Source organism: Meleagris gallopavo, chromosome 10 (assembly GCF_000146605.3).
Source record: "Meleagris gallopavo isolate NT-WF06-2002-E0010 breed Aviagen turkey brand Nicholas breeding stock chromosome 10, Turkey_5.1, whole genome shotgun sequence".
Lineage (NCBI taxonomy): Eukaryota > Metazoa > Chordata > Aves > Galliformes > Phasianidae > Meleagris > Meleagris gallopavo.
In genome coordinates, this window is record NC_015020.2 from 1,813,357 (window position 1) to 1,830,013 (window position 16,657).

Below are 16,657 nucleotides of genomic sequence, written 5' to 3' on the forward strand. Positions count from 1 at the left end.
TTGGGAAAAACCCAGCTTTTGCCTCTTCTCAGATGAAGCATTTACTGTGTAGGCAATTTCACAATAAATGCAGTCATTTAATGAATATTTTGAGAAATAAAGGCTCTTTCTCCAAATATTTGTAAAGATAGAATTGTCTTGTAGCAAAGGAAATAACAGTTCAGCAGTACATCCCCTTCCCCTATCAAATCTAGTTTAATGCTAATAAACTCAGCAAGCTAATAATTAATATTTTATATAATCTAATAAAATATATATTTTAATAAAATTTTACTATTTTATATAAGCTAATAATCTCTATTAATATCTATCTGGTTATTATACCTACAGCCACTGAAGATATTTCTGAGTGCTTTTACAAGCTGCCATTATGTCATTGCATATATTCTATCATTTGCCTGTCTTTATTTCAGTTTATAACAGTAGGTAATAACAGCAGTGGTGAATGCAAAGGGAAACAGAGTGCAAAGAAGCAGAGTCAGGATCTGAACTGTAGAATATAGTAAGCAGGGAATAATCATATACAGTGTCTGATGTAAATGACTGTATGTATGTGTTCCTTTTCCACAAATATGTTCATACCTTAGTGTAAAATTTTTCTTGCTAAGTTCTTCACTGTTTTGCTCAGAATTTTTTGTTCCTTTTTACACACAAAGAAATTATTTTCAGAAACACAGAAATAATTCAATTAGAAAAGTATGAAAAAGGAAATACTGTTGGCACTCGCTTGTAGTTTGAAAATCTGATAAATACTGCATTTCTTTTCCCTATTCACTTACAGGTTTGGGTTTTTTATGTGTTTTTTTGTTTGTTTTTTGTTTTGTTTGTTGTTGTTGTAGTTGTTTGTTTCAATGTTTATGGAGTCTAGTTTTGATAAACTGAACGTCTTCAGTATTCCCAGAACCCCCTGGTTCCAATTAGTTGATCAGTAGTAGGCTAAAAAATTTGTTTCATACTTTTAATTTGGCACAAGAAATACAATAAGTACTTCCCCCCCCCCCCCCCAGGTAAATGCCCTTTTGGATTATTATTCAATTATTGTATTTTTATGTAATATTTTAATTTAATTACATGATTATTATACATCCAGATGGATTGTATAATAATTAAATGATGCCTGTCTGGAGACTGTTTGGGCGTATTCTTCTTTCTGTGCACATATTTAGGTCTCAAGTACTTTCCATCTCAAAGAAAGAAAGATATTTAAAAACAGAAAGAATAGATAGTCATTGAGGAAGTATTTTAGAAAGGAATTAGTAAGAGGGGGAAAATATCTCAGGTGGTTTAACACAACATAGCAATATTTTTTCTTAGTGAAGGAATAATAAGTCTGAGTGCTTTATTTACCACTGCCTCATATTTATATTCTAACTTTTACTTTCTGTGAGCATAATAGGACTTCTTGCTTTTTATTCAACTTGTTACACCATTGTCTATCATTTATGAAAACTGCAAGATGCAACAATTAGTAAAACCAAATTGTCTATTTCTATGTTTTATTATAGTTGCCAAATATATAGCAAAGGAGAGATCTGATGGTAAGAACAGAAGTAGGAATCATAACCAAGAAGGTCATATGTCACTGTTTGGCCTGGTTCATCATATCAATGCAATAGCAAGCCAGAATTTTGACACCGACAAAGAGTCTGCGATACATTATTTATCAGTAAAAGAAAGCTGTGATTGGAAACAAATAGGAATTCATCTAGAAGCTGATTTATGGAAAAATATGCTAACTTTAGTCCTTCTGAGTTTCCTAGTGCAGTAAGTAAGAGAAATTATCTGAATATGTGTTGGTGAAAGAGTAATCCCTACAAATATATGGTGAAATCGGGCAGGAGAGGAGTCACTAAAGAAAAGAAGGTCCTTCATGGCTATAGAATTTTTTAAGTGTTTCTGAGCTTCTGCTTTATTTTCCTCACTAATAATGACAAAACATAGCATTTCTTACGCTACTGTAGGCTACATAGAAACAAAGCTTAACTTCAGATTGGGCTGTGACTAAGAATTAAATTGTAAAGGAACTAACTCAATTTATTTTAATTGAAATTAAATGAAGTTTAATTTTATGATTAAATTCTAAAACTTCAGTTCTGAGTGAATTAATTTTTTTAAAATCTTTCTGTGCTTGCACATAATGCACTAGTTTTATATGCAAATTCTTTCCCATTGAAAACAAAATCAAAACAAAAACAATCAAACAAAAACAAGTTGACCTTTACATCATGGGCACAAATTCAGATTTCACGTAATACAGTGCCACCAAAAGAATTTGTATAAATTTCCCTCACTTTATTCTCTACTTACTAACAGACTACAGACAGCAAAGACATTTGCATTATTCTCCTCTGGCATAATGTAGCAGAACTTTCTTGGAAGTGCCACATTCTGCCATTCCAGATATAAGTTTTATACCAGAATGTATAAACTATCAAAGAACCTAATTCTGATCAACAGGTAGGCACATTTATTTCATCTCATTAATAATTAATAGATTAAACTGTTTTATTTTTAGAGAATATCTTATACTGAATTTGAATCTTGACAGCATGGATGATGCTTAGGTAGCTAGTTGAAAATAGGTATTTCAAGGTGAACATTTCAGAGTGCGTCCTTGGACAATAGTATGCATGTGCTTTAATATTTATTCTTTCTATAAATACACAAAATATTCAGGCACAGTAAAGGATTATGGATACTTCTGAAAACTTTTGTGAAGATGGTTTTCTCTTTTGTAAGGTGAATAAGATCAGTAGCATAGATAGCTTTTCACCTGTCTGCTGTTGAGAGAATGCAACCTTTCATTACTGTGCACCTCACACTGTCCATCTTACAACACTCAATATTACAACTCTGGGAGTCTGTATGACATGTCAAGCAGCTTGAAAAGGAAATGCCTTTTCAAGTCTCAGAGCTGTAGCAAGTAAAGCATCGCTACTGTTGTCACTTCTGCTCAGAATAAACATTTAGATCTAATCCCTAAGAAGAAAATTTTCCACGGTTTAGACTTTTCTGTGTTTTCTGTTAAAACCACCAGTCACTGTATTTTATTTACCTGCAACGTGTGTTCAACACACAGAAAAGTATATCAAGATTACTGCTTTTGTGTAAGAAGAAAGAATCCCACAGCATTTCTTTTTAATAACTGTTCAGCTACAAAATTTTATTGGTATCCTTCTATGTTCCCTCTAGAGGATGTAATGCACAAAAGCATTGCCACGGAACATATAAAATTACAAATGAAATTTATTGTAAAAAGTAGAATGTCTTCTAGACTGGTGTCAGTATTTATTTCATTCATAAACCAAAACTGCAGGTATAATATATTCATTGTCAGCAAGTTCATGTGTGTAAATTGCCATCCAACAGTATTGACTGATATAAGACAGATATTGAAAAGACAATTTAAATTTACTCTTCCAAACATAAACTGTTCCACAAAAGCACTGTAAAAACTCCTTCAAGGTTTTGTGTTGTGCTTCACATTTATGGTTAACTACATAATTTGGTTGTGTCATAATCCACTGTGTTTGGCAATTTGGCATTAAATGCCTGCAAAGCAGATTGAATTCTCACCACTTCACTGGTAGACAGTTTGAGTCTATGACGGAGCAAGCAAGAGAAGAGGTCTAGACGACGTTGACCAGGTGGAGAGAGTTTATTTACACGATCGCGTATCTCTAACAGCTGCAAAAGCGCAGAGTCCTGTGATCCCTGAGTATAGGGGTAGTCCAGCTGCAAAATCAAGTCTCGAATTGCTTCTGGGTCAAAGTGCATGCTGTAGCCAAACACTTGTATGTTATTGATTTTCATGTAGCCCAGATTTCTTGAGGGATCAATAAATTCCAGGGGTTCATAGTAGATGCTTTCATTGCCATTTGGACCATTTGACTTTATTCGACTCCTCAAATAGATGTGTACTGTTTCAAAAAATGTCTTCCACTTGTTGCCCAGAGTCAGTGTCCAATTATAACACTGAAGGGGTAAGTCCAACTTAGTCCGCTCCCAGTCTGGGAAATTATTTTCATTCACAGGCATAAACCAGCTCTCAGAGTGGCTGCCCCCAAAAGGGTTGACATAAACAGCAAGAACAGGCTCTAAGGTGCTGTTTTTAGTTAGGCAGATTTGAAGAGAGAGGCCTAGTATCATATGGACCAGGCTAGACTTGTACTTGTTACTCTTAAGAGTAAGGAGCATTCGCTTGCGCCAAGAAGGATCAAACCAGTTGTTGAGGCGCATGTCATTGCTGATGAAAATTGCATGCACCTCAATTCTCCGATCTGTCTTCTGCAGTAAATACTTCATTTCCAGGTCCTGGAGGTCAGTCTCAAACCCAATGTAGTGCTCTGTTGATTCTGCCACTTCAGGCTTGCAAATCCCCTGGCTTAGCATGTATCCAGCATTACAGCTCCCACAGCGGGTACGATTGTCAGGAGCGCAGCTCAGACAAGCAGAGCCATCTCCAACTGTGCAGGGAAGGAACCCATGGCAGGCAACTTGGTCATTAGGGCAGGTGCACGTGTGGGTTTCTTCAGAAAAGCTTCCCAGAAGGCCATTTTCATTGCAGTAGAGAAAGGATTGAATGCGGTTGAGCCAATAGTTGGAGGATCTGCAATTTTAAAATACTGTATTTTAGCACAAAGACAGACCTGAAAACAATAAATACTACCTTGCAATTTTTTTATCAGAAAGAGAAAGATGAAAGTGTTTTTAGTAACAGATTAAGGCATTATGAACATAACTAAAGTCAAATGACAGCATTTGCTGTCAAATAAATACACATATAAATTGCCTTTTAGCAATGCAAAACCACAAAAAAGAACTTTCCTTATAAACTTGCACAATAGGAACATTTGGATCACGTATTTTCTCTGCATCTCTGTCAAGAAAGCCTGTCAGAGTCATTTTTTCTCTGATAGATGTGTACTGATTCAGAAATCAGATTCTCTGATTTCAGATTAACATCTTGAAATGCTATACAGTTGAGATTTCTTTTCCTCATACTATTTGCTTTGTATCATCAAGCTCTTTAGTTAGGAAGATTTTTGTAAGCCTGAAAGCCTTCTTGTTTCTAGTTGTAACTGCTTTGATTTATAGCTAGTGAGGAATGGAGCGACCAAAATGCTTACCTGTAATGGCAAGTAGGGCCTCACTAAAACTGATTCAGTCTTAATTCTTCAAATTAATTCGGATACAATAACATGATCATAGAATCACATAAAGGCTTGGGTTAGAAGGAATCTTGAAGATCACGTAGTTCCTACCACTGCCTTGGGCACGGTTCCCACATCCCTTTGGGAAGCTGGTGGTGACCATGCTGTGTTTACTTTTCATCTTCTGAGATGAAATTAAATGATTGTTTTAATGTTTTCTTGTCAACTTATTTTAGTTTCACAAGAAACAACAGACACTGTGAGAATATAGTGAAACCAGTAATTTAGTCTGATGAGGTACAATTGCTAGCAGAAAGGCAATGTAAGAAACACAGTTACATGGACATAGACAAGTGTTATCTCCTTTCTTGTCTGTACTTTTCATTCCTTTTTAGTAATTCTCGCAGAGCAGAGCTTAAAGAACTTGTTTTTGCTGCTACAAAAGTCTGTTCTACTGTTGCCACGTGGGAAGAAAAAAAAAGGGAAAAATAAAAACCAGTGCAATCATTTTAGACTCTGATGACTCTGTTTTCTGGTTTGGGGCTTTGGAGGGGTTCTTCTTTCCTATGCTATCCCCAACCCCTTTTATTTTTCTTTTGTACATATTGTCTATTAGTACTCTTGGAAGTATGTACAATAAGATATATGATTTGAATGCCTGAACAATTTGCTTCTCTGTGCTTAGTTGAAAGTTAAAATGAAGAAAAAATGCTTGGAAAGTTTACTACTTTCCTGAATAAAAACAGTACATCCATCCTACAAAGAAATGCAATGTCACAACATAAATGTTACTTTAAAACTGAGTAGAATTTAAAACGAATAGATTTCCAAAGTAGAATCAAAGTTCCCAGGTACTGTGTCTGGCTCATTTTGACAGTAATCTATGCCCACCAAGTTTGCTCTGGCAGCTCAAAGGAAGTGCATTTTGGGTATGTTATGACCTCAATTCGTCTTATGTGTTGAACATAGCAGCCAGCCTATGTCTCCCATGGTCTGTCGTATTATTGTTAGGCCTACAATGCATGACAGCAATCAAAACAGAGAAGACTACTGTGTGAAAAATTGAAAATATCCTTCTAAAGGTTTCCTTTTGTAGATTTATCCTAACTCAGAATCACAGAATGGCAGAGGTTAGAAGGGATCACTGGAGGACATCTGATCAAACACTCCTGCTCAAATATGGGCCAACACCTTATAACTTCAAGTACCTATGTAATAACTGATACTTATTCAGATTCCAAAAGATGAATATAGAAAAATGCTTTTTTGAAGAAAACAAAAAACAAACAAAAAAACTTTTCCTTTAGATCTTTGTGTTATGCCATTTACTTCAGAGTACTTCTTTAAGATTTTACCTTATTTTCATTTGTTATTTGGACAGATAACCGGACAGATTTCAAAGATGTGTCACTTGCTCTTTCATCTCCAGGTTTTCAACTTGCTAACTGGATGTTAACATTGTCCATGGTTGAAGACTAGTTCATACCACATGACTACTGTATCAAGGCAGTGTGCTCATATATCTACCAGCTCATATTGCTCAGATTTGTAAGAGTGAATTTTAGCATCCTCTCTCACTTCTCTTGAAAGCAAAAGTGATACGTCTTTGAAAAGTTATGTTATATATCAATAGTACATTTCCAGAAATATATTTTAAAAATACTTAACAAAGACCAGCTCTGAGTGTACAGTTATAAATCTGAATTCGGAGCAATAGAGGATAAATATATGAAAACAATCTGAAGATTTTTTGTGTATGACAAAGCACTGACCATAGAGACTAAATCTGCGTGGATCACTTACAAAAAAACATTGGCCATGCTATGTAGTTTGTAGAATCTAAGGATACTCCTTAGGTTTTGCATTCTAGACAGATGAGTGCTCACTGTGCCTGAGATGCAAAGCTGAACAAAGTCATGCGATTGCATCAGTTTCTCAGCAGAGAAACTTGGATTTTGCATTGTGTTAGTATGGACAAAAAATTTCTGTATTCCTGCTGGCTTGGAGCCCAGGCAGACTTATCTTTCATCTACACAGTAGCTAATGATTTTTGGAGTCTAATTTAGATATTTTCTGATAGATTTGTGGATAGTACTTTGTGGAGGTATATATTTGTCATTAGATAGGTTCTAGCAGTGGAGAAGGGTCCTTGGTGATCCGAGGCTGCCCTATGTGAGGAAAAAAGAGTGGTACAGAGGCAAGGACAGATTGCAGCCACCTGCTCCCCATCCTTCTGTACTGCCTGGGGCAGGAGGAAGTAGATAAGTTGGGAGAGAAGGAGTGAAGTTGGGTCAGGAAAAATATGTCTGTGAGAAGGTATCCAACTTATCCTGGCTTTTCAGCCCCCATTTTGGACAGAATAAAGGAGGATGACTCCTCCTGTGGACATGCCTCAGAATGGGTAGAATGGACAAGTGTGCCCTGAACACAGAGTAAGCCAGACAGTCTGGGAACAGAGTTCGCAGAATGATTGCAGACTGATGAAGAGAGGGACTGATGAAGAGCTGGGAGAGCAGGAAATAAATTGACTTGGTCCACAGAGGAGAGGGAAGGAGGGAAACCTAGTGAGGAAGATTATAATGTAGGAAGAGGATGATTTTAAGTTGCTGGAATAAGTTTTTTGAAATCAACAAAATTAATATACAGGTAAATGTTGATTGAACTTTAATAAATCCTATCTCTAGGCACACAGGTTTTAGAACTTTTTTCCTTATTAAAGATCTAATCTACTGCTTCTGCTATCATGACTAGCAAAATGTTATTATTGTTATTATGTTCTGTTATTATGACCAAAAAAAAGAACACTTTTGTTCTTTTAATATTTAATGAGCCTATCCTCCTTTTTCTACTAAGGGATAGAATGAGCAGTTTAAAAGTCTTCATAAAATTACACAGGTGAATGAACCTTTAGCTGCAAATTTATAGCTTAAAATGTAGTTTTTAAAACAACTATCTTTGCTCAAGAGAAACAAGAACTTTAAGAGGGAGATACCTTTTTTCCTAACTAAAATTCAAAACAACAACCTTCTATTTCATTTACTTTATTTTGATTTTGTTAAAACAGATAAATTTCAAGAAATTCTAATTCCATTTTTCTCTGATCAGTTTATAAGCAGAAATTCTTTTCTTAAAAAAATTTGAAATTGATTTATTTGATCATTATTTGTTTTGTACTGTTTTGTTTTTAATTTGTAATTAAGAAATACTACTGCACTTTCTAAAGGTATTGCTTTTTCTCAAGTTAAGAAAATTAAATGAAAATAAACAAAATGTCAGGAATACCTAATTTATGTGAGCCACTCATCCTTAATGAGAAGAATAATAAGAAGAAAACAGAATAAGTAGAAACAACTTTAAACTGAAAGAGGGTAGATTTTTATTAGATATAAGGAAGTAAGTATCCCCTAGAAAGTTGGCGAGGCACTGAAACACGTTGCCCAGAGAAGTTGTAGATGTTCCATCCCTGGAAATGTTCAAGGCCTTTGAGCAATCTGAGGTGTCTCTGCCCAGGGTAGGTGGTTGGAATAGATGAAGTTGAAATTCTTTACAACCTAAATCATTCTATAACTTTTAAGTGTCATGCCTTCTACAGCTTCATGATTTACAGTTCTGCCCTTCCTCAATGCCTATAGCCAATAGAAGCAAACTGCGTCTCTAATACCTAAAAAAAAGACAAACTTCCTGAGTGATGTATAAGCCATTGATTCTTCCTGTCCCACTAAAAGATTTGGCCACTTTTTCTAGTCCAATCTATGCTAACACCAGAATTTGAGGTACACTGAGGTGTTTAATATCCTCCACAAGTTTGACTGAAAACTTCCAACAGGTAATTGACTATAGGTCAATAATTACATCTATACTACAACACATAGTTTTGAAAACATAGTTAAAATAAGAAAATCCTGAAGGAACATATATAAAAACATATGAGATATCTTTTTGGAATTTAATGGAATTCTGTTATTTTTTTCTCTTCAAACTTACCATGGCCTCCAGACAACAGTAGCATGTGGGAATAGTTTTTGAATCTTGGTGCACCTAGCGTCAGGGAAAAAAATCTCACTATCTTCTACATCATTATTTCATGAGACTTCCCTTTTCTACTACATCAGGTCTAATTATTCTTTAATTTTCTATATTAGATGACTCAGTGCTTGATTGTTTAGCTACTTTATGCAAATTTGAGTTTATTGCACCTAATTCATGCCTTTCATTTTTTGCCATATTCAAAATCCACTGCTTAGTCTGTCACCGGAAAGTAAGAAATATGCTTATTGAATCTGTCATAACTCTTCAATGCACCTTACCACTCTTCCATTTTTTCAAGGTTGGATTGATATCTATGGTCTACAGTAGTCACTAGGAAAAGATCCTCTTCAGTTTCATAAGGTAGAATCTGAGTCTGTGACTTTAACTTCCTCAGATCTGTATTAATGACTTATATGACTAATGTATAATAGGCTTTGCCCAAAATTTAGTGTACTTTTAGTTTTCCTCTTCATGTTTATTAAGTTCCTAGTACATTACTCCAATTCTGTATACAGTCCCAGTGTCCTTTTACCTTTAATTTGTTCTATTTAATCAGTTACAGTCTCAGTGTGTTAATGAAGGACTAATTAGAAAGCTAAGAAGCTACTTATCTTAGCAGTTGCTACTTGCGTACATAGACTAATAAATAAATGAATACAATGAGTATCTGGGGGAGGATTGAAAGGGCTCACCAATTATCCTTTTAGTGAGACAGTAAACAATATTATTTGATTTGAGAAATTAAATTTACTGGCCTGATGTGCTTGTTTTTCAAACACTGAGCTGTAGAACTTTGCAGTTTCAAACAGAATGAATCAATAAAAGTATTCCTATTTCAATAAGCTTTAAATCAAAATCTGATGCCCAAAATATCCATGCTTTCATGATCATACAATATGATAAGTTATTATCAAAAGCTATTTCAGTAATAGTAGACTTGATATCATAATTCTATTGTTGCATTAAAGTAATATTTAATTTAAAGAAAACAATCAGTCATGTGATACCACATATCATTATGATTAATTAGAGCTCCCTAAAGTTTCTTAGAATTTCTCTGTAACTTTTTTTCTTGATTAATACAGAGTTGTGGAAATAACCCTTTCAGAATACAATGCAAAGTCACAAAAGAGCAGTTCAATTGAGGCTGAAATTTCTAAGTAACATAAATGTTACTGATTTCTTCCCAGCTTAATTACTGTCTTAATAGGAAATAGACCACCAACCTTCTGCTTATGCAGAGTATAGCACTGAGCTAGATAACCCGTAAAAATTACAAACAACTGTAAATCTTTTAGTTATAATTATTCTAGTGTTTCAGTTTCATCCCTGACTACAAAGAGTTTCTGATCACCTAAAAACCAACATATCTGTCTAATACTATTTAATTATTTTGACCATCAATACAAAAAGATATCATCTTGTGTGACAATATTTCACAAGTCTTACACAGTTTTAACAATTTGCAGGGAGATTTCTATTTAATTATGATTTAATGACAGGCACAGCCAACTGGAGGAGAAGTGCATCTTCTTAAATTTAACCGTTTTGATTAAAGAAGAAAATCAGGGTGTTGCTGCATGATCAAATCTTTTGTGGCTAAACTTCCCATTGCACAGAATGCAGCAAAGAGTTGACTACCATACTTCGAGCTAAAATATTTACAGGGCATACAATCTCACATTTACACAACCACAGTAAAAAAAGAATATAATCCTACTGATGTTAAGTCAGATTATTAGAGAATCCTTATCTGATAAGAAATAGAAATCTTAATTGTTTTTCTACATGAAGGAATTCTATCTGAAGTTGCACTCCATTGCCTCTTTATGAAGTACTCTCTCATTCTTAATTCTAATGAGTCTAAAAAATATTTTCTATGTTTTTCATCTATGCAATAGCTTTACCTTTCAAAAAAAAAAAAAGATTTTTGGAACATTAGCAATTGGAAGTTAACATAAAAAACTTATGATAACTCTTATTCAACACAAAATAACATTTAACATAAGAACGAAGCAGTATGGTCATCTTATATAATAGCTATAGCAAGTACTTAATCATGATATGACACTTTTACCTCCCTCTCTGCCTCACTAAGTGCTTAACATCTGTTGTACATCAGATGGTTCAGTAGCAGATGATGAGTACTCAGTGAGGCAGATGCTATGTAAAAAAAAGTGAAGACAATTTAACAGGAAGTGTATAGGCATTAAAATACCCATTACCTATTTTCCCCTTCTCTGGAGATTGAGTCCAGTATAAATCTGTAAGACAGGAACATCAAAAGCAAAAGCACTTACAAGCCTCTTTAAAATGTCCTATTCTTGATCTTGTGGAATCTCCTCTCGGGAAGGACAAATAAGAATCAAAGTACTGAGTTTCTTTGCTGAGGTTCATAACGGGAACATTAATTGTCGCCAGATTTGTTAGTGGCCTTTATGTGAATGTACTTTTCTTCTGGGAGTCAAACTACAGACAGTTGTCAGAAGGACAGCGAATGACTGATTAGAAGACCGAGTGCTTTTAGCTTATTCAGCCTCACCAAAAAGCAGTACTATAAGTACGGCTCCAATAAACATGCCTGCAATTATTTGATTACAGCTCATGTTACAGATGTGTCAGTGAGTCTCTCAGTGACAGCTGCAACTCTGGCTCAAAAAGATCATAAATGGGAGCAATGCAGATGTTCTGAGTTCACACCTTACAATTTCATAGCTGGCTCCACCAGAGCTGGACATTTTATAGCTCTTCTGAAGGTCCACTCTAACTACATAGCTGATGGTGAAAACAAGGTTTTTAAATACTGAATATTTATCTCGGAGCACCCTGGGAGGTGGAAAAGGAGTACGATACTTTTCTGAATGTGCATAAGGAAAAGAATAGCTTCTAATTAGAAAGTAACCTTTGCTAAAATTCAGCAGTACTGTGCAGAAAGGTTATTAATTACATGTGAAAATTTGACAGAATTTTTTTTACCATATGCTAAACTTGTTTCCAAAAAGAGGATGTGGGAATTTTAAAAAAATTTAATTTCATTTGAGACCGATGTATATTAACTACACTATGGGAAAAGATTTGAGGTACCAGGAGGATAATTCTGCATTTAGCATTAATAACAACTGAATCTACTTTGATTTATTAAAGTAAAATACCATCTTCTCCATTCTTAATCACATCTAAGAGTAATCTTCACAGATCCCCCAGCTCTTGTGCCACCATTCTGCAGCTTTTGCTGACGCAGTGACTGATAAAATATATTTTAAAAGCAATAATGCAAGTCAACTCTGAATTCCAGACAGTCTGTAATATAAGATGTAGAGGAAATAAGTTCCAATAGAAAAATTCATAGACCTCTCGCACCTTGTAGAACAAAACTGCCGTGAGTTACATGATATTCCATGCAATAAAATATTTTGACATTGAAAAAATACTTTTAATCATTTAGATTAAGTTGATTGACCTTCATCTGAGGAGAGGCAGCTGCTAGCTAAGCTCTCTTAACATCTTATGAATATCTTATTAGATTCCTGTCATTGTTTTATTGATTAAACAAAGCCACATCCAATTTGACAATCACCTTAAAATTCCTGAAACTCTCCTTCTACAAAGCAAAGCTTTTAGCAGTGACTTTTGAATGCTTTTTCTTTTGCTTCAAGTAAAAGGATGATTGTGATAACACAACTAGAAGTTGGAGTTTGATCTCTAATGCATACATTAAGTTATTTAACTTTTTAAAAATATTTAGAGCTTATTTTTTCCTGGATATAAAAGATGTATTGTGCTTAATTTTTTAGAGGATCTTTCCAGCATGTTTTGTATTTATTCTCAAAAATTTGCAGATTTAAATACAATAATGTTGCACTTCCTTTGCTCTCATAACAAAAAATTTCTAATCTGAAGCACTTCCAAGCAAATAATAGTCACATGCAAATCATTTTAAGATAACATATCCATTGTTTTTTGTCATGGCTATAATCATAATGACCACTGAGATAAGGTGGAATCAGAATTAAATTGCTGTGTAGTTCCATCTACTTATTAAAAAAGCTTCAAATCAGAGACAAGCTTTGAAAGCTTTTACTACATGATGATCCATAGCCCATAAATAATGATTGATAGTACTATAGGGAGAAAGGAAATACCAGTCAAATGAATTGATTGTGTCAAAAAGCAGAATGAAAGAGGAATTAGAGGTGCTAGAAAAAAAAATAGCATTTCTAATGTGCAGGAAGAAGAAAGATGTTACAAAAATTATAATAATACAGAAGTACAAAATCACGCCTGTTTCTTAGGGCCACTCATCTCTACATATATGTGTACTTGTTTTTGCAGTGTTAGGTGGTCATAAAATTCATCTTAGGCCACAGATTATCCATTAATTCCTTGGGCTTTAACAGGCTTTACCAGATGCATATATTAAAGTAAATTAAAAAAGAAAAGCTAACCTGAAAGTTTTAGTGATTTTTCTGATTGATAGGCATCTTTAAAACACTAGAAAAAAAAAAAAACTATTGAGTTTATTGTAACACAATCAATCTTCTCATGTCAAGAACAACACAGAAGGTATAAAATTGGACAAACTGCTAATAGGCTCCCCACTATTTTTACAGAGAAAATGAAATAAGAACATAATAACCTGATACTTCCATGTCTAGAAACGTACACATTGTAGAGGCTCATGCACTAGCATTAGACTGATCTAATGAGATGACGACAAAAGAAATATTCCTGTGCATATATGAATGCTTAGATATTGAAAACACTATGAGTAGTGTTGCTCTGCATCATTACTTACAGCTTCACATTGTCACAGCTCAAGCAATGGCAGGTCTTTGCTTTGTATTGAGCTGCCTATAAGATAGATACAGAAATGAATAAACTAAATGGAAGAACCATTGATTTACAAAATGGAGGAAAAACTGAGATTTTGAAATTAAAGATATACCCCTAATAATGTAAGTTGAAAAAGGAAAAGTAGTTAATTTAGGGGTATCTTTGGATCTGAAGTTATACAGAGCAATGAAACAATTGCCATATAATTTTGAGGACAGGGGTTCCTCAGATTATTTTAATATGCTGACATAAACCTAATTTGAATACTTAATTTATGGAAGTGAGAAAGTAGGAGCTGCTAAAACCAACTGGATTCTCCTATCAACATGCATCCCAAGGCCTGATGCTCAGTTGGAAGACAGTGTAAGATGTAGCTATAAATTCCACATTACAATAAAAAGACCACAGAATTACAGAATCACAGGGTTGGAAAGGATCTCAAGTGATCATCGAGCCCAGTCCCACAGCTAAAGCAGGTAGCCTTCAACAAGTCACACAAGTAGATGTCCAGACTGCTCTTGAATATCTCTGTAGAAGAAGACTCCACAACATCTCCAGGCAACATTTTCCAGCGTTCCATCACCCTTACCATAAAGAATTTCTTCCTCATGTCAGTATGGGTCTTCTTATGTACAAGCCATTACTCCTTGTCCAATCACTGCACACCACCAAGAAGAGCCTGGCCTCATCCATTTGCCTCCCACCTTCCTTTAGATATTTATCTACATTTATCAGGTCTCCTCTCAGTCTTATTTTCTCCAGACCCTGGTTACTCAGCTTTTCCTCATATGCAAAATGCTCAAGACCCTCTATCATCTCTGGCCCTCCACTCAACTCTTTCTAGGAGATCGCTGTCTATTTTGATCTGGGGAGAACAGAACTGGACTCAGTATTCTAAACGTAGCTTCACGAGCGCAAAGTAGAGGGACCATGCTCTTTTTACTGTACTTCAGGATACCATTGGCCCTCTTGGTCCTAAGGGCATACTGATGGCTCATGGCCAACCTGTTGTCTACCAGGACCCCCAGGTTCTTCTCTGCAGAGCTCATCTCTACCAGATCATCTCCTATCCTGTACAGATGCATGTGGTTATTCCTCCCCATGTGAAAGACTCTACATTTGCTCTTGTTAAACTTCCTCAGATTCTTCTCTGACCAGCTCTCCAGTCTACCCAGGTCTTGCTGAATGGCAGCACAGCTTTCTGGTGTGTGAGCCACTCCTGCCAGCTTTGTATAATCAACAAACTTGCTGAGAGTGGACTCTATCCCTTCATCCAGGTTGTTGATGAAGATCTTGAACAAGACTGCTAGTTACAGGCCTCCAACCAGACTCTGCACCCTCTGAGCTCTACCAGTCAACCAGTTCTTAACCCACCTCACTGTCCACTCATCTATCCCACGCTTCTGAAGTTTCATTACAGGGATGCTGTGAGAGATGATGTCAAACGCCTTGCTGAAGTCAAGAATGCAGTATCCACTGCTCTCCCGTAATCTACCCAGGCAGTCATGACATCATAGAAGGCTATCAGGCTGATCAAGCATGATTTCCTGTTGGTGAGTCCATATTGACTACTTCTGATAACCTTCTTCTCTTTCAATTGTTTGGAGAGTATATCCAGAACAAGTTGTTCTGTCACCTTTCCAGGGATGAAGGTGAGGCAAACTGGCTTGTAATTTCCTGAATCCTCTTTCTTGACCTTTTTGGAGACTGAAGAGACATTGGCTATCCTTGAGTCTTCAGGCATCTCTCCTATTTGCTAAGACCTTTCAAACACGAATGAGAAATTTACCATGAATTGAAAACTCTGGAATTCTAGAATAATAAGTAGCCCTGAATGAAAATTCTTGAGATGTAATGCAGCAGATCACAAACTATCAAAGAAATGTGTACAATCACAGTGCTTTGCTGTATGTTTTAATGTATTTATTATAAGAGGAAGCAGAAGCCATGTTCTTGCAACCTTATTCAAAACATGAATACAACAGAAAGTTCAGAGACAGAAGATCATTTTAGAACTGGAAGTTTTCAGGTAGTTGCTGAGGTAAATAAAAGTAATGTGAAAAGGTGATTGATGAAGTGTCTCTAAACCACGCTAAAGCGAAACTAAAGTAAAACAAAAAGCTTGTATTGACAAAAGCATCCGAAGTTATAGTAGTGGTGAGGGGTAGAATTGAGTATGAGAAGAGATTTAGTAGCAGAAACATCATGCTTCTATTGAGTGGCTTTCTGGAATTGAGTCTCTTTAATACAAGCAAAACTGACTACAGTAATAGTAACAGAAAACAAGACCATTATAACACCTGCAGAACTAATACAAGATAATTACAGTACCCTGCTCTCATATTGACTACATACTCTGTTCCTAGTTTCGGTGTTCTTATTCCCAGATACAAATACTTGAAAATAAAATAAAATCAATCAATAAATAGAAATTCTCTTTCCATTCCTGCAAAACTAGTTATAGCTATAATTATGGAGGTATGCTTAGAGAAAATCTGAGTCCTGATACTGGCTTACCACCTTTCTGTATGAACATGACAATACACTACACGTACTGCTCTTCTCCTTTGATGGTGATCTTAATTTTTTTTGGCGCTCTTTGCCTATTTGAATTATAAATTTGGGTGTCTATAGATGCTACT

The 16,657-nt window shown here is 35.3% G+C and overlaps 1 protein-coding gene across 3 annotated transcripts in view; it reads right to left on the reverse strand.

Annotated features, from left to right (window-relative positions):
- Positions 1-1,133: 1,133 nt before the first annotated feature.
- The window catches only part of BRINP3 (BMP/retinoic acid inducible neural specific 3), a 202,225-nt gene continuing 186,701 nt past the window's right edge, over positions 1,134-16,657 (reverse strand). For 2 of the 3 annotated variants that reach the window (XM_010715542.3, XM_010715544.3), the window contains exon 8: positions 1,136-4,609. In XM_010715542.3, coding sequence (XP_010713844.1) covers positions 3,493-4,609 — 1,117 coding nt within the window. In that variant the 3' untranslated portion in view covers positions 1,136-3,492. Of the gene's footprint in view, positions 4,610-16,657 lie in introns of all 3 variants that reach the window. The other variant, XM_019618427.1, reaches the window with a different exon arrangement.